The sequence below is a fragment of the Prenolepis imparis genome, unplaced genomic scaffold (genome assembly GCF_030444845.1).
Source record: "Prenolepis imparis isolate NDT839.2.m4 unplaced genomic scaffold, iyPreImpa1.0 SCAF_13, whole genome shotgun sequence".
Lineage (NCBI taxonomy): Eukaryota > Metazoa > Arthropoda > Insecta > Hymenoptera > Formicidae > Prenolepis > Prenolepis imparis.
In genome coordinates this window covers 531,516-557,796 of record NW_028141171.1, presented here as the reverse complement: position 1 = coordinate 557,796, position 26,281 = coordinate 531,516, and the positions used below count along the sequence as shown (strand labels likewise).

The 26,281-nt window shown below is 40.3% G+C and overlaps 5 protein-coding genes across 5 annotated transcripts; 1 reads left to right on the top strand and 4 right to left on the bottom strand.

Annotated features, from left to right (window-relative positions):
• Positions 1–2,102: 2,102 nt before the first annotated feature.
• LOC145944752 (uncharacterized) lies at positions 2,103–5,983 on the bottom strand. Its single transcript, XM_083053305.1, has 4 exons — positions 5,230–5,983; positions 3,459–5,044; positions 2,864–3,312; positions 2,103–2,574 (listed from the first exon to the last, which is right to left on the bottom strand). Exons 1-4 carry the CDS (start codon positions 5,981–5,983, stop codon positions 2,103–2,105), a joined length of 3,261 nt encoding a protein of 1,086 aa, XP_082909431.1.
• Positions 5,984–12,721: 6,738 nt separating this feature from the next.
• On the bottom strand, positions 12,722–13,693 carry LOC145944751 (uncharacterized). The gene has a single exon (XM_083053304.1). The coding sequence runs from the start codon at positions 13,691–13,693 to the stop codon at positions 12,722–12,724; it is 972 nt and encodes a 323-aa protein (XP_082909430.1).
• A 128-nt stretch (positions 13,694–13,821) lies between these two features.
• Positions 13,822–14,826, bottom strand: LOC145944750 (uncharacterized). The gene has a single exon (XM_083053303.1). The coding sequence runs from the start codon at positions 14,824–14,826 to the stop codon at positions 13,822–13,824; it is 1,005 nt and encodes a 334-aa protein (XP_082909429.1).
• A 651-nt stretch (positions 14,827–15,477) lies between these two features.
• Positions 15,478–16,062, bottom strand: LOC145944748 (uncharacterized). Its single transcript, XM_083053302.1, has one exon. It carries the CDS (start codon positions 16,060–16,062, stop codon positions 15,478–15,480), a length of 585 nt encoding a protein of 194 aa, XP_082909428.1.
• Positions 16,063–16,817: 755 nt separating this feature from the next.
• LOC145944747 (uncharacterized) lies at positions 16,818–25,520 on the top strand. Its single transcript, XM_083053301.1, has 6 exons — positions 16,818–17,153; positions 19,351–21,228; positions 22,992–23,199; positions 23,544–23,801; positions 25,262–25,367; positions 25,445–25,520. Exons 1-6 carry the CDS (start codon positions 16,818–16,820, stop codon positions 25,518–25,520), a joined length of 2,862 nt encoding a protein of 953 aa, XP_082909427.1.
• Positions 25,521–26,281: the final 761 nt, after the last annotated feature.

The following is a 26,281-nucleotide window of genomic DNA, read 5'->3' as shown; positions in this document are numbered from 1 at the left end:
TAACATCGATAACAATTTTAGCCGTGTTACTAGAGACGCGAGTCCCCGCCGAGTTCGCTCTTACCGAGACTTTGAAGTGGTGGCCTTACAATCTTTTGTCGTCCGTCGGTGTCTCACGTGGTTCGCACGCCGCAGTCTCGTCGAACAGTGTACGACTCTGGGCTCACGGCACGCCGGTAGCCGGCGTCGGTGGCGCTGCGCGCGCCGCCTATAATCGATCCTTGATCCTCTGTCGACGCTAGTCGATCCTTGTGGGCTTCGTTGCCCCGGTATTTTCGAAACTGCTCTCGGTACTTTTCGGAATGTTGGTGCGGATAATGTGGCTGCTCGCTGCACGTTCCGAATAACTGCTTCTCTCCTTCTCTAATGGCTGTCGACTTGCGGGGGAACCCGCCGAGAGGTGATCAGTCTCCGACGGTTCCGCTTTCTTCGGGACGGTGCCGGCGGCCCCACTGGAGTAGCCATCCCTGTCTCGAGATGTCGGTACCTTTTTATGTGCTCCTCCGCTTAATTCCGTCCGCTATCCGAGGCTGTAAAACTTATCCGGCAGTAACGGGCCCTTGCGTATTTATTCTAGTTATTTTACAATAAATACCTTACTTGACCGTGTTATCCGGCGTCCCCGAGCGCACCGCTTCCACCCAGGTCGTCCACTCCTGCTGCAAATTCCGCCATCCCACGATGGCTGCTCCCTTCGATACATTAGGGCCTTCTCGGACCACTCACTTCCACTCGGTAAATCTACGGGACTTAAATAACTAAAGGCGAGTCGACGAAGAAAAGTTCGTCGCTCGCCGACCCAAAATTCGTCCTCTCTCTCGACCCTTCCTCGGCCGGGCCGTGCCGGCCCTGTGACGGGCGTAAAAAACGTCACGTCACAACTCCCCCCTTTCCGGGGAGGACCGAGGCGATCTTGGACACCGACGCACATCGATGACCACCAATCCGAAGCCAAAACACCAATTCCACCAGGACTTCCAAAACGTCCCCAGAACTAAGCGCTCTTGCCAATTCTCTCCGGGAGCTTCCTGTACCGCCTAAGTCCTAATGTTTAATATACCGAAAACTTGACACCTCGACCATTCCTCCTTTGATAATCCGGTAGAGGGTGGGATAGTTTGGGTAGGCACAAAACATTACAAAAGTAAAAAAAAAGAAACGCATCTATACCGCCTGATACATATATTTTTCTCTCTCCTTCCATAGGCTTTGCCCTTATACAGTTGTATACTTATTAGTTCCCGCCCTCACAGCCGGTTCCATCTTATTGAACGTAGGGGGTGGGCGGGAGAGAAGAGATAAATAAAATAAATAACAAAAACAAAACAAAACGGGGTTACTTCCTTAAGTACACACAAAAAAAAACAAAACGAAAACAACCCAAAAAAAAATATTTTAGGAGCTTAGAGCCAAGAGGGGTAGGGCGTGGGACGCGACTCTCTGCGGCGTCCATTCCACTCCTCGGCTTGGATCCTCCGCGGGCCTCGGTCATCCTGCGAGGGAGCGTTTGGCTCATACGTGGGTCCGCATCGCGGGCAGGAGCGCACCGTCTCTCCGGCGCGCCCACACCCGTAACAAAAATCCGCTCGTCGCGGCTGTGGACAGGCTGCCATTCGGTGGCGGCCGCCACAGTTCCAATAGCCGCGTGGTAACTCCTCGGTAATCGGCGGCCCGCCGGAACCTCTGGCTCTCTCCCTCGGTATCAGGGACGGCTGGGCTAGATCCGTCTGCGTGGCCCTATCTGTTGACCCCGGGGGGTCCACCTGAGTGGCTCTATCCCTCCGGGATACCCAGTCCGTCTGGACTGCCCGTCCCGTTTGCCACGGCAGTAATCGGACCTGCAGCCCGACGCTGCGACCCTCCGGGCGGCGGTAGATCTCCCGTCCCGAGAGAGCGGTCTGGGTGCCCGTTTCTCCGGTGGACGGGAATGTCCGCACCACTGCTCCTCGCGTGGTCACCCGTAGGCCACGGATCGTCTCTCCGACGTCCGCCACGTCGCTCCAAAACTCGGGGTAGCTCTCACCAATGTAGGCTACGAGGTGGTCGTACCTCCACAGGAAGCGCTGCCACTCGGCCCGGGCGGGATCCATCTCGAGGAAAAGCTAGTCGGAATCAGGGGTGTGATACGGTTTAAGATCTTGAACATGGATTTTGCCTACGGTCGACCCGTCTAAGCGAGTCAACTCGTAGACTACGGTGGATAGCTTCTTGCCGATTCGGAAGGGATCCTCGAATTTAGGTGCCAATTTCGCCACGAAGTTATGCGCGGCGGAAGACAGAACGTGCTGTTTTTTCAGCACGAGCTCTCCCGTACGGAAAACACGGGGCCGACGCCGCAGATTATAATGCGACGCTTGCCTCTGGTGTGCCCCCTCTAAATTCTCGGTAACCCACTCCTGTATAACCTTTAGGCGGTTCATCCTACTTGACCAAGTCGCGGGATCTGCTGCTTCGACCTGAGTCATACTGTTACCTCGGTCTCGCAACCTTGCCCTCGGTACTAATTCCCGCCCCAGATTCAAAAAGGCCGGCGATGTTCCTATCGAGGAATGCACGGCTGTGTTATAGGCAAATCTAAAATCGGCAATATGTTTATCCCATTTTCTATGGTCTCTATCGATAAACGCGACGATCATAATTTTTAAAATTCGATTCACCCTCTCTACGGGATTCGCTTGAGGGTGATACGGGGGAACTGTCGTGTGAGTTATCTTATGATTGTCGGCGAAATCCTTTATGACTCTATTCACAAACTCGGTACCGTTATCCGTTAATAGAAATTTTGGAGTCCCCCATCGCGACATTACTAGATCTTCGAGAGCCTCCCTTATTTTTGGTCCGTTCGCCGATCTAAGCGTCTTACTCTATCCATTTGGTGAATAGATCTTGAATCACCAAGAGATACTGAAATCCCGATTTACTCCGGGGTAACGGCCCCATAATATCCGCTGCGACTATCGTCCACGGCGCTTCCGGGATCCGTCTACCCATAAGTCCCGCAGGGTTGGCTTGCTCGACCTTAGTTCTTTGGCACGTATCGCATCTCTTTACGTATTTGACTACGTCTCTAAACATTTGCGGCCAATAGTATGATACTGACAGACGCTGATAAGTTTTATCGATACCGAGGTGTCCGGATTGGGGAACATCGTGCGCTTCGTGTAACGCTTCCCCCTTCAATTCGCAAGGTAATACCAGCTTCCACCTATCCAAATCCTCCACGATCTCTGAAATAACCGGTTTCGATCTTAGGAAATACAATCGCTCGTCTAGGACTCTCCACTGATTGTATCGCTCCGGCTCTTGTACTACCTGTACGTACCGTCGCTTGTACCATTTATCTGTACTCTCGGTATCCGGGATATCGACTGTTTCGGCCGGCGCGATCAAAGCAACATTAACTTCCCCCTCATGGCTTCGCGATAAGGCACATGGTGTAGTGCGCCTTTCCTATGTACGATCTCGTAGTCGTATTCTAGCAACTCGAGGGCCCATCTCGCTAGCCTGCCCGTGGGGTTTTTTAAATTATGGAGCCATCTCAGGCTATTGTGGTCGGTTATGACAGTAAACCGGTAGCCCTCTAGATACGGTCTAAATTTCTTAATGGACCACACAACGGCTAGACACTCCTGCTCGGTAACAGAGTACTTTTTCTCGGGGTCCGCGAGGGCTCGACTCGCGAAAGCGATCACTCTCTCCCCCTCCCCAAAAGATTGCGTCAAAACAGCTCCTACTCCTACCGAGCTGGCGTCTGTTTGTAACACGAAAGGTTTTTCGAAATCCGGACATGCTAAAACCGGGGCCGTTGTGAGGTGTTCTTTAATAAATTGCACCGCGTTAGACTGCTCTATCCCCCACTCCCATCGCTTATTTTTCTTAAGTAGACGGGTTAACGGTTCCGTAATCGTGGCTAACTGGGATATGACTCTGCGGTACCAAGAGGCCATTCCTAGGAAACGTCTGAGTTGTCGGATGTTTCTCGGTATCGGGAACTCTAAAACGGGTTGCGTCTTTTCCGGATCAACTGTGAGTCCCTCCCTCTGAACAATAAAACCAAGGTACTTTACTTGGGATTTGCAGAACTCACACTTCTCCGGATTGACCGTCAAATCCGCTGCAGTTATTTTTGCTAAGACTCGCTTCAGCCAAACTAAATGCTCTTGAAAAGTAGGAGTCACGATAACTATATCATCCAAATATGCGAACGCGAATGGTTCCATCTCCGGACCGATTAATTTATCCAACAACCTCTGAAACGTGGCCGGAGCTCCGTCTTTTTTCGAGATCTCGTTTACCTTTCTAAAATCTAGACAGAATCGGTACTTCCCGTTAGACTTCTTCACCATCACCACCGGGTTTGACCATTCACTGAACGAAGACTCTATTATATCCGCGCGTAACATCTTATCTACCTCTTCGCGTATGGCTTCCTGTATTCGCGGAGAAACTACATAGCAACGTTGTTTGACCGGCCTATTAGATCCGGTGTCGATACGGTGTTCTGTAAGTGACGTTACTCCCGGATTTTCGCTCGGTATCGGAACGGTCTCTTTTAAAAATTTGTCTAATTTTTCTCGTTGGGTGATGGTGAGTTCGGGCAGCCCGCTGCACATATAATTGGTTCCCTCGGTAGAATCGAACTGATGGCGGACGGTAGGTTGCCGCGAAAAGAACCACTCGGATCTTGCTAAATCTAACCCTATGCCGAATTTGCACAAAAAATCCATCCCGACAATACAGGAAACTGCTAGATCCGGTAGCAACCCTACCATAAGTTTATGCTCGACGTCGCCTAATCGGAGGGGTACTTCGCAAATTTCGCCGATTCGCGCTATTTGGCCGTTGGCTGTCCTTATTTGTCCGTCTCGGTATCGCGATACGGATATTTTGAGAGATCTGATCAATTGAATTCCTTCACTCCCGAAGAGCGTTCTACTAGAACCGGAGTCTACCAGGGCGGTCAACGGTTTTCCTCCTATTTGTATATTGAAATACTGCAATGGCGGAAACTCGGTATCATCTAACGTAACGTACGACTGAATGCCTGCCGAATTTACATTTTCGCAGGTCTTCTCCACTGGAGTCGTTAGGACCCGTTCTACCGACTCCAGCTCCCGTTTCCCGAACAGTTAGGACAGGTACGCAGCGTGTGCTGTTTCTTTCCACACCGATAGCAGTGGAGATTTCGCGCCTGCCTACAGTCTCGCGATCGGTGTCCCTTCCCCTCACAGTTCCAGCATTTTAATTCGGCTAACCGGGTATTATTCGCGGCAGAAGTTGAGGGTTTCGGCTCGGAATTGGCGTCTGATATCACGTTCGCGGAGGGCCTCCCTCCCGTCTCGGTAGCCCCGCCTTTCTTTCCTGGTTGTTTCGGTACGGATATTCCTGCCGCGGTAATCGTCTTAGAATTTTTCGAGGATCGCGGGGTTGCGCGATAGGCAAGTTCCGGGAAAATAGAACGCGTCGCGACCGGTAGCTTGTCGAGGTCGTAGCATTCTTCTACCTGAGAGGCCAACGTTTCCAACGAGCGAAAGTCGTAAATCTCGGTACGGCGTACCGCGACGCGCAATCTCGGTAGCATATTTCGGTGGGCGTAGTTCAGTTGCTCGCCTAGATTCCATGTGGGGTCTAGGCGTTCGAATAAAGCCTGCATACAGGTTATATAATCCGCCACCGGCTCATCTTCCCCTTGTTTCCGGCGCATTATTTCATCCCTCAACATGAACTGAAAATTTGGACAACCGAAACGCGAACGCCATGCGGCCTCAAAGGCTCCCCAAGTATGCCAAAGATGTCGGTTCAATCGGAACCAGTGAGCCGCGGTGCCCGATAGAAAGAAGGGCAGACATTTAAAAATTTCCTCATCGTCTAAAGGAATTAATTGACGACCCTGCTCTATTTTAATTAGGAAAGCTTCCGCTTCTCCATCCCGGGCCCCGGAGAAGTTGAGGTTCCACTTCCTCATAATATTATACGCGTCCATTGCCGTATTTGCCCTACCGCGAAGTAGTCGTGGGTTAAGGGCCCTTCGCAACTCTGGAGGTGTCGGGACCTCCACCCGTGTCAGGGGTCGTCTCGGTATCTGCCTAGGCTCCCCCCGACCGCCCCCTCTTCCTCTTTCTGTTCGTCATCGGAGGAATTATCGGATATCTCGGCTGTAGATACGTGTTCCTTCCCGGCTAAGTTCGCGGCCTCGAATCTAAGCAGTCTACTCCGGAGGGTGGGGAGAATCCCTTTTACTGATAATCCCCTAGCCGCGAGTTCCCTTTTCAGCTCGTCCACCTTAAGAGCGCATATCCATCCCAGGCTCTCCTTAGTGGTCATTATTGCGAAATATCGCGAGAGAACGAAATATTGTCGATAATCAACGCGTATCTTTCGTTATTAAACCCAGCACGGACGTCACCGAGCGATAAGAGACGGAACCAGTACGCTTTAAATATTTTGTCGTCCCGCGAGATCGTCGAGTTCCGACTCTCAAATAAATATTACTTCCCTATTATTCGACCTCGCCAACCCAACGCGACTCAATACACATCAAATTCCGCAACCGCGATCTCGATCGTTCCGTTTCAAAATATAGAGAGGCAGCTCCTTTGTCTCGAGCGTCTAAATATTACGGGAGTATCCTTGTTGATTCATTCAAGGACTCTCGATAACTCACTCATATAGTACCCAAAAGAATGATTATGCCTAACCATTCCAATGTATCCGATCAAGTCGGAATGCTCACGAAAACTGTACGCGCGGGGACACACCGAAAGAGAAAAAAAGAATCGGGAGAAACGAAAACATATAACACCCGAACGAATCCTTCGATTCCACTGTATTATTCTAAATATTTTATTACTACATATAGGATTCATTTAACAAAAAAAATTTTTGAATGAAAAGATGTAACGTTATTCCAAACAGAAAATAGAACTGAAAGAGAGAGAGAGAAAGAAAAAAAGTATATATATATATCCTTTAATTACCACGGCCCCGTTAGGCGAATATTCTTGTCGAAAATTTTATTCCTAATACTATACAATCTCCGACACCGCAAAGGTCTTACCCGAATAATCTATATCACACACCGAGTCGCAAAGGAAACGTATAAGGATACACAATATTATTGTATGTAACCGATACGCGGTGTTTACAGTGCCGTGCGCGAGCTTCAATGGAATGCGTGCTCGAGCCCGCGCAGCGGTTCTCCGCCTCGAGGGAGAAACAATGTATACGCGATGGCACTCTAAATTCGGGGTTTACTCGTCTCGGCAAGAACCGTCTCACAGGAAAATCTTTTTCCCAGCTCAAAATATATCACTTAAATAAATACAGGCGGGAAATACACATAGATAACAGAAAAAAAATCTTGTGGAAACAATAAGGCAAACGAAAAAGGTTCGGGAAATATGGAACGGCTGTGTGATGGCGATAGCCAACGCAAAGAAATCTCCTATCTCTCTCCTGAATTCTCTCCTTATGCCTCCCTCTGCGTCGCTTAAGCCAAGTCTCAAATTTCTTAATTAACCGAGGTTAAAATAATTTTCCCTCGGGCCCCACGTTGGGCGCCAAATTTGCAACGGACTTTTCTTCCTAGTGCCGCGCAACTTCGTCACTTTTCTCGGTATCTCTACACACAAAAATTCGACAGATTGCTTGGGCGCCAGGTACGGTCAGGCCGCACCATTCAAAATAACACGATAATTAATTCTACGATAGTGACGGCTTAAGCTCGGTAACTCAGTTTCTTAATTGGCAGAGGGGCAGGATTCTTAATGCGGGGAATCGTACTCGGGGCTTCGGAGAGAAGGAGAGTCATTAAATCGGCATATTGAAATACTTAAATAAAAGTTAAATAAATATATTTCATATTAGAAAATTGATTGAAGTTTCACATTACTTATTTACGGCCTCGTGACTCGGTAGATCCTCAACACTCGAGGTTTTACAAAACAATTATGGTTCGATATTTATCGCTACCGAGGGGAACAGATCCCGTATTACATTTCAATCGAGGAGGCGGGGGAGAAAGACATTCCCAAATTACAAGACTCAACGACTCGACACAAGACAATCAGAAGAACGAAACTTGATAACTAATTAGACTAACATTTATTCACAAAATTCTGGACTGTCGACTCGGTACGGCTCTCCACGGAGAGAGAGAGAGAGAGGCTGCACAGTTCTTACTTTAATGGCGAATCTCGGTACGGGCCTCGCGTTTCGGACACTCCCGAGTGCTCGGTAACGAAAGTAATTAACAATAACATCGATAACAATTTTAGCCGTGTTACTAGAGACGCGAGTCCCCGCCGAGTTCGCTCTTACCGAGACTTTGAAGTGGTGGCCTTACAATCTTTTGTCGTCCGTCGGTGTCTCACGTGGTTCGCACGCCGCAGTCTCGTCGAACAGTGTACGACTCTGGGCTCACGGCACGCCGGTAGCCGGCGTCGGTGGCGCTGCGCGCGCCGCCTATAATCGATCCTTGATCCTCTGTCGACGCTAGTCGATCCTTGTGGGCTTCGTTGCCCCGGTATTTTCGAAACTGCTCTCGGTACTTTTCGGAATGTTGGTGCGGATAATGTGGCTGCTCGCTGCACGTTCCGAATAACTGCTTCTCTTCTTCTCTAATGGCTGTCGACTTGCGGGGGAACCCGCCGAGAGGTGATCAGTCTCCGACGGTTCCGCTTTCTTCGGGACGGTGCCGGCGGCCCCACTGGAGTAGCCATCCTTGTCTCGAGATGTCGGTACCTTTTTATGTGCTCCTCCGCTTAGTTCCGTCCGCTATCCGAGGCTGTAAAACTTATCCGGCAGTAACGGGCCCTTGCGTATTTATTCTAGTTATTTTACAATAAATACCTTACTTGATCGTGTTATCCGGCGTCCCCGAGCGCACCGCTTCCACCTAGGTCGTCCACTCCTGCTGCAAATTCCGCCATCCCACGATGACTGCTCCCTTCGATACATTGGGGCCTTCTCGGACCACTCACTTCCACTCGGTAAATCTACGGAACTTAAATAACTAAAGGCGAGTCGACGAAGAAAAGTTCGTCGCTCGCCGACCCAAAATTCGTCCTCTCTCTCGACCCTTCCTCGGCCGGGCCGTGCCGGCCCTGTGACGGGCGTAAAAAACGTCACAAGGCATTACAATTTTGACATGAAATTTTGTATACAACGTTATTATGCCAGTCTTTCTGCAGTGTGTCTTTATGCACGCGAATAAACGAGCGTAACTTATTCAAACCTGTGTAGGACATTTTTACATCTAGATCACATGGCTAAACCGCTCGGACAATTTGGGTATGTATGGGACATTAAAATATGCAACGCGAGCCGAATTAGTATCAGGTGTTCTGTTAGCGTCACCTGAATTATTATTTTTATTTCTCGCAAACAAAGTCCTAAGCCTTTCGTGAAATGTTTTGAAAATCAGTTGCAATGGATACCCATTATCACGTAACACCCCAATGACCAATTCGAGGTTCTTTTGGTGATATCTTGGGTGTGATAACCAGAAAGCCCTATCTATTAGGCCAAATATTGTGCCTCTCTTGTGGCAGAGAGGGTGACAGGAGTAATAATTCAGATATCTTCCCGAAAATGTCGGTTTATGGTACCAGTCGAATTCAACATATCCCCGGTTTAGAATGAATGTAACATCCAAAAAATCGAGTCTATTGCTCCCCCTTTCCAAAGTAACCTGTAATCTATTATGACACGCGTTAAACTGTCTTAGGCTTAATGATATCTCCTGACTCGTCCCGGGAGGGACGGCTAACGCGATATCATCAACATAGCGTACGTAGATCGGGAGTGCAAAAGGAAGGTCTCCTATCACCCTGCTCTCCAAATCGCGCATGGTTAAATCGGCTACTATGGGAGACAGCGGAGAACCCATGGGCGCTCCGAAAGTTTGTTGATAGATTATGCCATCAAAGGTGAAAAAAGTTGAGTGAAGAACAAGCAGGATTGCCCCCAAAAATTCCACGCGCGGTATCGTACAGTTATTCTCTATGAAATGGATGTTAGTGAATAGCGAGACCACATCCAGTGAAATAAGTTCACAATTGTCACCAATGTAAGTTCCATCGAGTTTGTTGACCAGTCGAAAGCTATTCTCCACATGACTGTCCGCCGCCGGGACCGACTTGTATATGATTTTGTGGAGAAACTTCGCAAGACGGTGCAGCGGCGTGTTCAGTGAGGAGACGATGATTCGCAGGGGGCAGCCCGACTTGTGAATCTTAGGGACCCCATAGGCTCTCGGCAGTACTCCCTCCGAACAATTCAACGACCTGTATGTCGTATCGGATATGTAATCTAAGTTTTTCCACCTTGTAAGCAATTCATGCAAACTGTTGATAATTCTTCTGGTGGGATCCTTCTTTACTCTAATGTAAGTATTTGTATCACCAAGGAGGACCTTCATTTTGTCCAAATAAGATGTCTTTTCTAAAGCGACCATTATATTGCCCTTATCGGCTCGCGTAAAAATGATATTAGGATTATCGCGTATAAACGTTCTCGCTGCTAGGGACGCGCCCGAGAGCTCCTTATCAAACAAAGATTCTTCAGGGTTGCAACTGGCCAACTTGTTAACAATTGCCGACGACCTCTGGCGAACCAAAGGCCGAACGCCAACTTCCACTCTGTCGATACTATATTCTATACTTTTGATAAATTCCATAAAAACTCGATCTTTATTCTTACTTGGTAAATAAAAGTTGTCGCCCAGTTGCAAAACTCCCTGTATTTCTAATGGGATATCTGTTGAGGAAAGGTTTTTAAACCACTTCTCCCTGATGTGCAAAGGGGAGACTGTGTGGTTGTCAAAGGATAAGGGGTTCAAGTTAATAGTAAAGGAGGAGGAAGTAGAAGGAGCGTTTAGAGGTGTGAAGGAAAATTCGGAACCCCCGGTTCCGAAGAGACTTGTTTCAGAGATGCTGTTTATCAGGCGCCAGATAAATGGCCTAAACCGACAAGAAGACACAGAGTGTCTAAGTCAAGCATATATATCTGTTGTGACAAATATGCCTCAAATTTCCTGAAAGACGGTCTTCGTTTAGTTGTTATCGAATTCCTTTTAGAGAGCCATAAATCATTTGTAACATTAATTTCCATACATTGTATGTTTGAGAGAGGGAGATAGAGAAGGGGGGGGGAAGCGAGAGGAAGGGGGAAAGGGAGAGAGAGGAGGGAGAGAGAGGGAGAGAGAGAGAGTGGAGAGGGAGAGGGAGAGGAAGAGGGAGAGAGAGAGAAGGAGAGAAATAAATTCCACACATTGTGTTTGACATTGACTTCGATAACAGGCTATGAGCCGTGGTAGGGCGCCTTATAAATAGCATCAAAACGAATATCTTCTTCACTCGTGCGTCGGGCGCGTCCGCGTACGGTCGTGTGAACGTGCGATGGATGAGTGTGTGAGTAAGAGTGAGCCCCCTTTCGGAAATTCCTCACTATACTCTTCATTAGAGTCCACTTTTGAATACCACGTGACATATTATTTCACTTTGTCTATTTAATGGGATATCGATAGGGAGGCTCACGGCTTTTGCGCTGCGTGCGGTAGTATGTAGATTCCCCATTATAATTTATTGTATTAAATTTACTGAAGAAGGTCCAAAGAAAGGACCGAAACGTTTAGATTCAATAAATTTGTTATTCCAACAAGTTTGTTTTTAATAAATATTTATTTTTAATAAATATTTGCGTACCTACACCCTACGCGTGGCTCCATATAGCCTCCTTTTGAATTTGTAATAATATAAATGATAATATAATGTGATGATGTTCTAAAAATTTTTATTATTCAATATTATTTTTAATATATTGTCATATAACTTAAACTAACTTTTAATTAAAAAATTGCAGTGCTAGAAGATGGACTTGATTATTTATTAAAAATGCATTAGAAGAATTTGAAAAACAAGACGAGTATAAGAAAGAAGGGCATAAGAATGAAGAATATAAGGATGAACACAAGAAAGAAAATAAAAAACGTAAAGAGGATAATGATGACAAGAATAGGAAGCCTAAAAAAAATGTGATTAAAAAATTGTTTTAAAATATCATCAGATTATTTATATATATAGATTATATCATCATTATAACACATTTATATTTGTATATCTATATATATGTCCCATTATATTATATTTATATATGTGTGTTTTATATATGTATAAATATTTATTAAAAACTATATATAAAAAATTATATTTGAAAATTATTTAATAAACAATAAAATAATAATATTATTTGTTAAAAGTACATTGCACGCACATTTGCCGACCGAGACATAGAAGGTGGTGAATGAATACGCGCACTTGAACAATAATAGCTGATTTATTTAGTTGAAATTAGAATGAGTGCAGCGATGGGCAGCGATCTGTCGCGTGAGCCGCAGTCGGTCAAAATGTTAGAAATACAATAAATTTTCTGATCTCTTGGAGAACTCCGCGTCACACTTTAAGTTACAAAACCTTAGAGTTATACATTAAATTACTACAATCAGGACTGAGAAATGAGCGAAATTGCGAGCTTGACGACTTTTCGACACATACTCGTCTTTCGGTTTCTCGCCGATGTCTTTTGAACTTTCTCCCACCCCAAAGGTGATGATCGCGCAGCTAAACACGCGATAAGCACGTGCCGTATCAAAATAAGATCCAGCGCTCGATTAAATACGAACATTCCGCCACCATTAATAACAATTAATCCTTACGCTCATTTACAATAGGTGCAGATAATTCATCGGATAGCGGGAGTTTACATGGGAGTTGATCGCTCTTTTATACATTCCGTTCGCCGTTTTGAGAGTTACAACTCGCACTTTATTGTCAGTTCCTTTATGAGTTTCGATAACCTTTCCTAATTTCCACCTTAATGGCGCATTATTTTCCTGTATCATGACGACATCATTAATTGCTAAATTGTTTCGCTCGCGTGTCCATTTAGTTTTGCCTTGCAGAAAGATCAGATATTCTCTGCTCCATCTTTTCCAAAAGTGTTGCGCAATTCTTTGAACCGTCTGCCAGCGATCGAGTCGATTAATAGGTAGGTCAATTACATCAATGTCCGGAAGGGCGGTCAATGGACCGCCTATCAAAAAATGTCCCGGTGTTAGAGGCTGCAGATCCGCGGCTGTCGATGGCATCTGACAAATTGGACGCGAATTCAGACATGCCTTAATTTGAATCAACACGGTACTTAATTCCTCGAAAGTTAAAAGACTTTCTCCCATAACGCGTTTTAAATGAAATTTACACGATTTTACTCCGGCCTCCCATATTCCTCCCATATCAGGAGATAACGGAGGAATAAATTTCCACTCAATCTGATTTGGGATATGAAATTCGTCTGCTATTTTTTGGTTTTCCTTCTCAAGCAATTCGTACATTTCGCTAAGCTCGTTTTTTGATCCAATGAAATTAGTCGCATTGTCGCAATAAATGCGTTGTGGATAGCCCCGACGTCCGGCGAAACGTCTAAGAGGGGCTATAAAGGACGCGGAACTGAGATCGCTAACCGCCTCGAGATGAATCGCTCTAGTCGTAAAACATACAAATAACGAAATGTAAGATTTATTAGTTTTTCTTCCACGATCTCGATTAACTAACGTTGTGATAGGTCCAGCAAAATCTACTCCTGTTAGGAAAAATGGTCGCTTCGGTGTTACTTGATCCGCGGGCAATCGTCCCATCATTTGTGACAACGGTCTTGGTTTGTTGCAGAAACAAGTCACACAATTATGTGTGACCTTTCTTGCGATATTTTTTCCCTTGAGCGGCCAATAATTCTCCCGGATTGAATACAATAATGCTTGCGGGCCTATATGCAACAATCTACGATGTTCTCTTTCGAATAATAACTGAATTTACTATCCGAGGGCAAGATAATAGGATGTTTATTCTCAAATGTTAATTGAGAATTTTCAATCCTACCGCCCACCCTGATAAGTTCGTTATCATCTATAAAAGGGCTAAGCGACAATAACTTGCTACTGGCTCTAATTTGTCTTTTCGCTCGTAAAGCTGACGTCACGTCCGAGAAATGACTTCCTTGCACTGCCAAAAGTAACAATTGATGCGCGTGACGAATCTCGGTGGTCGACAGACCTCCAAAATTACGTTTACTGCGGTTTGATTTAACATTAAATTTAAATCGAATTATCCAAGCTATAATTCGTTCGATTCTTCTTGACAATGAAGAACAAGTATTTAGTAAAAGTTCTACGACGCGATTTTCTTCGCTAACGATCGCGAAAACTCGCCTGTTTAATTTTTGTTCAACTTGAACAATTTTCTCGTCTTCCTCGGTAAGGCATGACTGTTGCAATTTGCGCCGTTCGCAATCCGCGAAACGCGATAACCAATTCGGACCTTCCCACCAAATTTTGTTTTGCTTTAAATTCGTCAAACTCGTGCCCCTTGAAATCAAATCTGCTGGGTTTTCACTTCCGTCGACGTGATGCCAATGCTCAGAAGGAAGAATCGACTGTATTTCGGCTGTCCGATTTGATATGAAAGTTTTCTGACAAGAAGGATCGCCGGCGATCCATGCTAGCGCTATCATAGAGTCGCTCCATGCATGCACTTCGTCGAATTGAATCTTGAGAGCCCTTTTGACATTTTGAAACAGTCTAACAAGAATGATGGCACCGCACAATTCAAGCCTTGACAACGTGATAGTTTTACTTTTAATCGGTGCCACTCGTGACTTCGAACATAATAAAAAGGAGCTGGAATTATTGTCCCCGTCGATCGCCTGCAAATAAATGCAAGCTCCATAAGCTTTCAGTGAGGCAAAATGCGTGTAGACTGAAGCGCATTGCATTGGGGCATTGAATAACTCTACGCGGAACCCGAATCGCGCCGACTCCCCGCAAATCCTCCGCATACGCATTCCACGCTCGACGAAGATTATCTGTCAGCGGGTCATCCCAATTCAGATTTGATATCCACGTTTCCTGCATAATTAATTTTGCCCGAATTAAGATAGGACCGATTAACCCGAGTGGGTCAAACAATCTGGAAATTGTTGATAAAACTTCGCGTTTCGTTGAAACAGAATTCGCCACGAAATCGACGGAAAATTGAAACATATCTGACACCAATTCAATCCTAGTGTCTTTATGGTACTCGCTTCGATCGCCAACACAGATGGTTCCTCCATTTGATTGGTCGCTCGCATATCTCGCATTATTTTCTCGCTATTTGTGCGCCACTTGTGAATCTCGAATCCCCCTCCGCGCAACAACGCTTTTAGCTGTGAAATTAACCTTATCGCTTCGTCTTCGCAATCGACCCCGGTAATAATATCGTCGACATATAGATTGTTTAATAACACCTTTGACGCTTCGCCGAACTGACTCGCTCCTTCCCCCGCTAATTGTCGTACGCAAGGGATGGCCAAAAACGGGGCGCATGCCTGGCCGTAAGTGACTGTATTCAATCTATACTCGTTCACTGGGTCGCTCGGAGAAAATCACCACAAGATTCTCTGATAATCGCGATCACTTAAATGCACAAAAATTTGACGGTACATTTTTTGCAAGTCCGCGGTGATCACGATGGCTGGCAAACGGAAACGCATAATTATGTCGATTATGTTATCCTGCAAGTTTGCTCCTATCATTAGTGTGTCATTTAAAGAAATACCGGATGTGGTCTTTGCCGAAGCGTCGAATACCACTTGTAATTTCGTTGTTGTACTTGATTCGCGATTTACGCCATGATGCGGTAAATATACCGGATCTGATGCGTTATCGTTCTCGTTAATTAAAGACATATGATTCAAATCAATGTATTCGCGCATAAACTTGGCATACTGATCGCGGAAATTTGAGTTTCTTTGAAATTTACGCTCTAAATAATCAAATCGCCTCATAGCGACTTCCCTCGATCGACCCAACTGAACTTTGCTTTCGCAAAAGGGCAGCCGAACGACAAATCGTCCGGACGACGCGTCTCGAGTTGTTGTGTTTATGAAATGACTTTCGCAGCTTTGCTCTTCTCTGGACAATCGCGTTGTTTTTTCTTGATATTCTTTTAATTCCCAAAACCTTTTCATAGTTTCATCAATTGATAATTGTTGCGTTAACAGACACGTATGATTATTTGAAAACCGACAATCCGTCACTTGGCTGCCAATTAAATGCCGCGATATCGCGCCCGCTATAATCCACCCAAACTTCGTATTTTGCAACGTCGGTAAACCACAGCCGAGCTCAATTTTGCCGTGATCCAATAGCTGCAGAAAAAATTCGCTGCTTATAAGCGCATCGATATGACCTGGATTAAAGAATAACGGATCTGCTAGTTTAGGATTTTCGGGAATTGATAATTTAGATGCTTCGATAGAAAATGACGGTAACATTTTTGTTATATTAGGGACAGAGAAGAAGTTACGGCGCGCCTTCAGGCATTGGAGGACATATATGCTAAATTTCAAGGCATAACACAACAACTTTTAACAATAGAGGACGATCCAAGGGATCAAACGGAGGACTCTGAGTTCGATGAGCGATATTACACAACAAAGGCAGCTTTATTACAATTAATGGAGAGACTCAAGTCGCAGTCAGCTGGGCCGTCGGTTAACGGCGCAGGCAGCTCGACCAGCGACACAGCGATGAGAGACAAATCTTGGAGCAGCAAGCGACTCTAATACAGAGATTGACTGAGCGCAGTGATAACGACGCGCTATCTCGGACAGTGGAATAACAAAATCAATTATTAGAAAGATTGAGCACGCGGTCAAGCACTTCCGTACGAGAAGCTCAAGTAAAACTACCAATAATTAAACTGCCGACATTCGACGGAAATATGGAGGAGTGGAAGAGATACTCCGACACATTCAGAACATTAATTCACGATAGCGAGCTATCCGGCGTGCAGAAGCATCAATATCTGGTTGGATCATTAAGTGGTTCAGCGGCCAAAATAATTGAGTCGATCAACATCTCCGAAGACAATTATTCTATTGCCTGGGAATTATCAAGAAAAAGATACGACGACGAAAAGGGGATTAAAAAGCGACACATACAATGTCTACTGGATCAGTTGCCAAAAATAAAACGAGAATCCGCAAACGCGATCCAGGAATTAGTGGATCATGTCCAGAAACATCTACGAGTATTACAAGCAATGAAGCTGCCCACAGTAAACAAGTACTGATGGCAACAGCCATCGTAAACATTAAGACGAGCAACGGCGACTTTTAATTGCGAGCTTTGATAGATAGCGCTAGCGAGCTTAACATCGACAGCGTGTAAAAATATAAGTTAAATATAAAGTAGGAACGAAGTAAAGTCGACCCAACTAGCCAAAATTATATTTATATTTATATTAGCCGTAAAGTCGTTCACGCATACATAGTACATAGTATCTATACGTGCAACACACGTATACAACACATGCATACACGTATATCACACGTAAACAACACATGCAATAGATGCATGCAATAGATGCATGTAATGGTAATCTTGTACAGTTCTCACGTTTGACACAGGCGGTGTTAGTGGCGCTCCGCGATATTAGCAGCGTGCGGGGTTATGTATACACCGTGTCTTTTGATATAGTTAAGTGTGTGATAAGCTCGCTTTTATTTATAAGAATCAGGTAATTATTTCATATTTTTTATAACAATTATTAGATTTTATTCACTTCTTTATTTTATATTAACAATTATATTCTTATGAAAAAATAATAGGATGGTTGTGTAATAAGAAAATGCAAAATGTATCTTGTTATTTATAATAATTGTTAATATAAAATAAGGAAGTGAATAAATAATGAATAAAGCTAATAAATAAAGAGACAAATTATAAAGTTATAGCTCATATCATAGCATTCATAGCACTATTATGAGTGCTATGAGCTATTCATTCTCTTTACATTATTTATTATTATTAGCTTTTATTCGCTTCCTTATTTTACATCAATAATTACCCATACAGCACAAAATATTATGAATGTTTTCAAAAAATATTTCTAAATATTTCTATAAAAATATTGCATGAAAACATTTTAAAATGGTTTTAGGAATATTTTAAAATAATTTAAAAATTTTTTGTGATAACATTTTTTAGAATATTTTAAAAATCTTTTAAAAACATTTTTAAAAATGCTCTTCTTTATCGCTCAGATAATATTTTCTTAAATATTTGATACATTTTTTGAAATATTAGTTTAAATCTATATATTTATTATTTTATAATCTTGTTTCAAAATATTTAAAAAATATTTTACATTTATTATTGGTTTATTTATAATAGATTATATATTTTCCCACAGTTACAAAAGTTAATGTCAATATATTTTGAAAAATGTTGTTCACATATTCTATTATATTATTCAATTTTATTATTCTTGAAAATATTTTGAAAAACCTATTAAATTTTTGGAAATCTTTTTCTCTTTAATGAATGGTTTCATAAATATTAGATTTTTATGGATCTGGAAATTGTTTTTTCACATATACGTATCTCGTATATGAAATATATGCAGCAAAACCAATTTACAATTTTTTGTATTTACCGCGCGATTGCATGTGACACCATCTCTTGACAAAAATGTCGCGCAGCGCAGACTCGGAATTCTTTACTGAAATATATATTAATTTCAGTCAGTGAGAATCCCCGACTCTTCTCGCTCTCTAACTACAGACGTGTTATAATATGTAGCCGTGTATATATTTTGATCTATAAGCATTAACGTTCGTAAAAAGGTTACGACGAGCTTAAAAAAAGACATAATTCGTGAAAAATAGAAGCCGTGAAAAAAAGAAGAAAAAAAAGACGAGCTTTAGGTAAGATATATTCAATTTCTAGGTTAGGTTAAGTATTATTTTTAAGGTGCTGATATATTTATATATTAGAAAAGAGAAGATTTAATTCATATAAGAATAAAGCAGGTGCCACACCAAAACAAGAAGAAAAAAAACGAGTTTAGTGAAAGGTAAGATATTCAATTTAATTGTTTTCAATTTATGTTTTATTTATTTTTGCCTCTTTTTGTTTCTTTTCGTGTTCTTATATTATATATATACCGAGTGTATAAGGAGTAATTTCATTTCATGCATACACACACATTCTAGTAATATTACAAATAATATTATTATTATATTTTATAGATGAGTGCGCATAGTTTTTGAATAAATAAGAGAATAAAACGTGTTATATATGTGTCTTTTCTCACTGTTAGTAGTTGATATATATAATTGTTACTTTGATGTAATCTCTTACATCTCCCTTCTTTTGTAGTTTTTTTAATTTTCTTTCAACAATGTCAAATAAACGAAAAAAGACTGAAGACATATTACAGTAAAAGACACATTCGTCGTATAATTCGTCAGCAAACATTAAATGACTTGAGCGAAATTCATAGTCGAATTTTTAGTAAAGATAATTTTGCCGAATCTTCTACAAATGCTGATACATGTTATAATGGTGCTCAAGTCTGTGACAGTAATGTACAGCTCGCAGATCTTACAAATTCTTCGTCGCCAAACGACAATGTAGATCAAGTAGATGATTTGGATATTTCTATTGACCAATTCAGTGAGAAACAGTTTGAATCGGATGCAGAAAGTCAGGATGATGATGATAACAACGAATGTGTCGCAGTTAAAGTCATAGAAAATGAACAAATTGTTGAAACAAATTCATTTAAATATACTTCAGAACAACGAGAAGAGAAATTACAACAAAAACTATGCTTTTGGGCTCAACAATTTAAAATACCATTGAATGCTACATCCTCTTTGTTACGTATTCTAAATGAAATTCCAAATGTTACTTTACCTGTGGATGCTCGTACTTTATTCCGTACTCCACGATCTACTGATGTTGTTGACATGGGGCATGGGCATTATTGTCATTTTGGGTTAACTATTGCAGTAAAAAAAATTATTGAACAACGTCTTGAAATGCAGCATGTCTTTGATACTTTACAGTTAATAATAAATATTGATGGAGCCCCTGTAGGAGAATCCACAAGTAAAAGTCTATGGCCTATTTTATGTGCTGATTCTACATTAAATATCGTACATCCTATTGGAATTTTTTGCGGAGTAGGAAAACCTGAAAATTGTAATGAATATCTACAACGTTTTGTCGACGAAGCAATGATTTTAATTAATAACGGATTTTATTACAGTAATAAGACTTATATTGTAAGAATTGTTGCATTTGTATGTGATTCTCCAGCTAAGTCTTACATTCTGAATGTTAAGTATCACAGTGGTTATAACAGTTGCACTAAATGTAAAATCGAAGGTGAATGCATTGATGGCGTTATATGTTTCCCCGGATCAAGTGGTCATTTAAGAACAGATAATGAATTCAAACAATTAGCTTACATAGATGATTACCAACGTAAAGAAACGATACTAAATAAATTACCTTTGGTAGGTTTAGTATCAAATGTTGTTTTTGACCCCATGCACTTAGTTTATCTAGGTGTAATGCGTACATTAATACGGCTGTGGTTATCAGATCCTCTCAGTATTAGATTATCAGCAATTGAAGTCGATCAAATTTCTAATAGGTTATTAAATTTAAGAAAATACACACCGACAGAATTTGTTAGATGCCCTAGACATTTGAAAGAATGGAGGAAATGGAAAGCTACGGAATTCAGACAATTTTTGTTATATTGGGGTCCTTTAGTACTACAAAATATATTAACAGATGATTTATATAACAATTTTTTAAATTTACACGTGGCTGTGACGATACTTGTAAATCCTGGTCTAATAAAAGAATCAAATAACATCATTTACGCAGGGGAACTTCTACAACATTTTGTACAATGCTTTGAAGCTACCTACGGAAAAAGATATGTAACGTTTAATGTCCATAATCTGTTGCATCTATCGGCAGATGTACAAAAATTCGGGGCATTAGAGACCTTCAGTGCATTTGTCTTCGAAAATTATTTGAAATCGCTAAAACATTTACTTAGAAAAGGAGAGAAACCACTTCAGCAGATTAGTAAAAGAATTTCTGAATCAGATTATATAAGTCATCATCAATACATACAAATTGACTTCAACAAATGTAATAAAATTCATTACATAGACGATGTTTATTTAAAGCAAGCTCATAATACAGGCCTAGTAATTTATAATCGGAATTATGAGTTTCAATATAAGATATTACAAATGGATAATTTAGTCATAAATTCTACTGATGATCGAAATAATTGTGTACAACTTACGAATGGGATTATTGTTGAAATTTATAACTTTGCCATATCACAAAATAAATTATATATAATAGGCAAACAATTAATAGAAGAAAAAAATAAACAATTATATACAAAACCATGCTCTTCAACATCTATAAATATAAAAATTGTTACTAATTCTGAATCGATTAAAGCATGGGTATATGAAGGCATATTCTGCAAAATGTACAAAATGCCATATCGTAATCATGTAATTCTGTTTCCTATTATTCATATACAAAATGTTTAAATTTATGTTGTTAATTTTTAGTAAATATATATGTGTGCTGTATTGGCGCGCGAGATTCGCGTAGATAGAGCGGTACACGAGCGAGATTGGAAAAGTTCGGAGGCAGAGAGGAGAGAAACTTCAATAATCAAAGTGTCCGTATTGCAGTGTATTTTTCGTGTCCAGTATGACAAACAAGTGTTCTAAACAATACAAGTCGGCGGGTTCGGCAATTGCAAGTGCAACGTGCGCGTGAGCAGCGTATAGTTCGGCGACGGCGCGAAAAGAAGAAACTAATCGACAGCGATCTGCGAGCGCGAACGGTCTCGAGACGAGTGGGCAAACAGGAATGCGGAGTCAACGCAGGCGGCTGTATCCCTTCGACCTTCGAGAAGGTTCTCCCGTTAAGAGACCAATGATTTTTGGTCTTGTAACAATACATTAACGGATCGTCTCGAAAGTCGGGGGACAAAGCTGTTTATTGTTTTCCGCGCCTGTTTGCCCAGGCGAGCGAGTGTTTGAACGAGCGCGGTGACGTAAACGCGCACAGCTGATCGAAGCGCGCTGAAACGAGAGCGCGGGAGCGCGAGAGAGAGAACGACAAACGCGCGAAATCGCGGGAGAGAGTGACAGGCGCGCGGGACGGGCCGCGCGACACTCTCATTTATCACGCCGATTAATTCTCGCGAATGAATTCGCGACAATATGAAATATACATAACCAGATGTTAACAATTTTTTATTAAAATTTTTGTATTTGTTCATTACAATGGATCTCTTTATTTATTTAATAAAATCATCAATGATTTATTTATTTGTATGTTAGAAAATGTTCTCTATAGTACAATTTGAAGAGGGACTTGATGTCATACCGACCATATGGCTTAATAAGGACAAGATGATTTCGAAATGGCCTCCGTTCTCTTTGAGAGAATCGTATAAAATTACTAAAGCAAAAAAAAATTATCAATCCCGACAAAGCAATGGTATGAATATGGCATTTTGGAGATCATCAAAACAGCAGGTGAACCAGAAAATTTATTATCATTTATTAATAACAATTGTTGCTATATTAAAGTTTATTCAAGAAATGTTATGAATTCTGTGCAGACTTATAATTTTTCTACACCAAAGTATCTAATATTAATATAGTGACTCTAGTTCGGATTTTGATTCATTTTCTTTATTATAAGAAAATCGTTGCTTAAGAAGCAGAAATATTTCGAAACTTGTTATTACTGTTAATCGTAAAAAATATATAATGTATAAAAAAAATATTTTCATAACAATTATCTTAGAATTCGGTTTATAACATAATTGAATTTTTGCTCTTAATTAAATGTTTGCTTCTTTTAATTTGATGTTAAATTTTACATTTGTTTAAAATTGTTTTAATAGTATATTGTATCGTGGAATAATTGTATCTTCCAGATACTTACGAGGATGCGTTAGAAAAAATGAAATATATAGATGAAATTTCGGACGTAAGCGATGGATAAAATGAAACGAATTCGACATCAAAGGCATAATAATGTAAAGGCGCAATATTGTTTTGAAACTGATGATAGCGACGATGAACTTCATCCAATGAAAAAAAGTAAATCTGATATACCGTACCCACAACAACCGTCTACCTTGTCAACAACTATAACAAAATCTGTATCTCAATCAACTAAGCCGAATAAAGTCAAAATAATTGAAGATAAGAGGCTTGCATTTCCGAAACGTTTTGTAGTTGATAAAAAAGGTAACTTACAACATATAAGATTAAAACAACGATGTATAATTATTTCAATTCTTTATCGTATTTATTTAGTATTAATGTATATATGTACTTATTTATTTATTTATTATCTGGCAAAGCTCTTTGTAATAACGCTATATTTTAGACTTTATTCTATTACATCTTACCCGTTTCTTGTAGAAACGCATATAAACAGTTATAATTATAAATTTTCTTTTTTTATATGTCTTTTTTAAACTACATTATCAACTACATTATTAATAAAACATGGTATTGTGTAATTATGACAGTATCACACATTTACTTCATTTAACATAAATATAGAAAGTAATTTTATTTTATATTAGATCTGACGAAGGAAACAGAATTCAGTACAGCATCATTTACTGAAACGCAAATAAGTATGTTTGATTCTGATAATAATGAACATAACGAGACTGATGAACCCAAAAATAAAAGTAAATCTGGCCATCAATCACCTCCGCATAATTCATCTAATTTAGCAATCATTCCCAAAGCTAGAGTTGAAAAAATGATAGGAAAACCAGAACCATTAAAAGATATAACTGAGGAATTCTGCGGACGTTCTTTCGTCAATGAAAGAGGTAACTGAATATGTACACTTGCAATTCCATCTCTTAATTTAGAATTTTTCTTTGCTATTGATTCTGTAAATGAATATTTTTAAATATATATAAATATTATGCATGTTAATTTCATGTTATAACAAAAAAATTATTACAGCCGGAAGCAGCACAGAATTATCAGCAAACAAAGAATCATGTAATGTACTCGCATGTGAAACAAACCTTAACACATATCGATATATAATTGGTGAGACAATTTATAAGTAATCTATAGATATAATACACATAGTAATTTTTAGTACTTTTTAAAGTATTTTTTAATAAAACTCGAATAAAAATGTAATTTTATTAATATAATGAATAAATTGTTTCAGAACTGCAGGAAAAAATGCTTTACAAAATAAACAATATTCAGCTTCAAAATAAAACGATAATAGCAAAACTGACTACTACTATTCTAGAGAAAGATTCTCATGCAAAAATGCCTCGTGAATCACAGTTACTCTTCTGCAGTGAAGAATTATCACAACTATTTCCTATTAAAAGGTTCGAAAATATGATGGATCTGGAGAAAAGATTGAATAAAAAAAGTTTTTTTGACCAAGTAGTAAGTATTTTAATAAATTCATGTTATATAATAATAATAGGTACAAAAAATTTTTGTTTCTGACCTTGAAATGAAATTAGATATTTCCTATATATTTTTGAATGCTATACACATGAATCTGATTTCCAAATTTACGTATACGTCAGAATCTTAAAAATAATATACTAATTTTAATTTATGTTAATACACACAATTTAATATAAATATTAAACATTTTTAGGTCCAGTATTTTAGAACTAAAGGCGGTTACAACAGTCATAGTCTCATATGGAACATAATGAGTACATGCATAACAAACACTGTTGCGGTGGAATTTAGCTATAAAGGCCAAAAGGGCAAACAGAAATTTTATTGTACAAAGTTGAATGCTTGCATCGTATAAGGTATACCATAGTACGTATAAGGCTTCTGCGTACTCGCCGCGGCCATGTTAGATAGTAAGGTCCAGATAAGCGAGAAATGACACACTGAGAATTCGTGCCGTTAAAAGTAAAAAATATTTGGATAAAACAACAATTTTTCAGATCGCTTTAGCTTATAACATTGTTCAAAAACGATCTTTTTCCCTTGATATAGTTAATAAATAGCCATTATATATATATGGCATTCTTTATATCACATTTATTTCACGTTTAATAACTGTTAATGGAGAAGAACAATTTTTAAACAATTTTATAAGTGTATACTAAAGGCTTTATTCAAATTTTTTTTATTTAAATGACACAAGAATTCTCAATGTGTTATCATTTCTCACCTCTGACGTCACGATTCCTACTTGGCCGTGGCGATCTCAAGAGAGTCGTAAATTTTAAATATAAAAATGTTATTATATTTAATATTTATAATAATATAAGTTTCTTTTTTATGATAGAAGCAGCACAGTTTACTTATCCGAGTATTACCGATACGGAAATTATTTCTTCCATTTCGAAATGGCTAGATAGTTCTAAGACCAGACTGATGAAGGAGAGATTGCAGTAAGTTAGCAATAAGAATCAGATATTCATATATTTTTTGTTTTCGAGTTAAGTGCAAACATTTATTTTTGTATTAGGAGCTCTACCAAATCAGCTGTTACTCTCAACATGGAGTTCGATGAAAACGATAATGATGAAGAAAATATAGATTGAAAAGTTTGTTTTTGAGATCAAAGAGGAAACTTCTCTTTTTAATAAATGGTAAAGTATTCGACCAAACTAGCAATAGTGCTTTATTAAGCTCACAACGTTTCGACCATGTGGTTGTGGTCCTTTTCAAGTGACACGAATAAAAGAACATTTTAATAATATCAAATTGCACACGACAAATCATTCGGTTCTAAGTAAACATAAATCTGAATCCGGTCATGAATTTGATTGGGAAACTGCCAATATTTTGCATAGTGAAAAATATGTTAGAAAGAGAGAAATAGCAGAAATGTTTTTTATCAAAAAATTTAATAACACAATTAATCTACAGAAAGACACGGATAGCCTACCTAATATCTATGACAAAATAATACAGGTCGTTTAATATAGCTTAGTTGTTTATATCATTTACCGACGATCCTTCACATGGATACGATGTGTTTCTCTTTTAATAATAATATATAAAACAATATTGCGTCCGATCTTATAATTAATGATAACGTATCTGTAAGTACTTTTATTTTCTAAAATTGAATTTGTTATTCTGAGACTGATCAATGCGGCGATCGAATTAATATATATATGTAATTTCCAGTGTATCACTTGAAAAGGACCACAACCACATGGTCGAAACGTTGTGAGCTTAATAAAGCACTATTGCTAGTTTGGTCGAATACTTTACCATTTATTATTTTATATACTAGCGACTTGTAAAATAACGAATATTATTCTCTTTTTAAGTTATACACAATAGCTACTTTCCA

Bases quoted from the DNA above. Each gene is read 5' to 3' on its own strand.
- LOC145944752 (XM_083053305.1), bottom strand. From the start codon at position 5,983: ATGGACGCGTATAATATTATGAGGAAGTGGAACCTCAACTTCTCCGGG. The intron at 3,313-3,458 runs GTACATAGGAAA...CGGTACGTACAG, and splicing joins TAGAATACGACTACGAGATC to GTAGTACAAGAGCCGGAGCG. The intron at 2,575-2,863 runs GTAAGACGCTTA...TGCCGATTTTAG, and splicing joins CTATTCACCAAATGGATAGA to ATTTGCCTATAACACAGCCG.
- LOC145944751 (XM_083053304.1), bottom strand. From the start codon at position 13,693: ATGGGACGATTGCCCGCGGATCAAGTAACACCGAAGCGACCATTTTTC.
- LOC145944750 (XM_083053303.1), bottom strand. From the start codon at position 14,826: ATGCAATGCGCTTCAGTCTACACGCATTTTGCCTCACTGAAAGCTTAT.
- LOC145944748 (XM_083053302.1), bottom strand. From the start codon at position 16,062: ATGAAAAGGTTTTGGGAATTAAAAGAATATCAAGAAAAAACAACGCGA.
- LOC145944747 (XM_083053301.1), top strand. From the start codon at position 16,818: ATGGAGGAGTGGAAGAGATACTCCGACACATTCAGAACATTAATTCAC. The intron at 23,200-23,543 runs GTAACTTACAAC...ATTTTATATTAG, and splicing joins TTTTGTAGTTGATAAAAAAG to ATCTGACGAAGGAAACAGAA. The intron at 23,802-25,261 runs GTAACTGAATAT...TTTTTATGATAG, and splicing joins TTCTTTCGTCAATGAAAGAG to AAGCAGCACAGTTTACTTAT.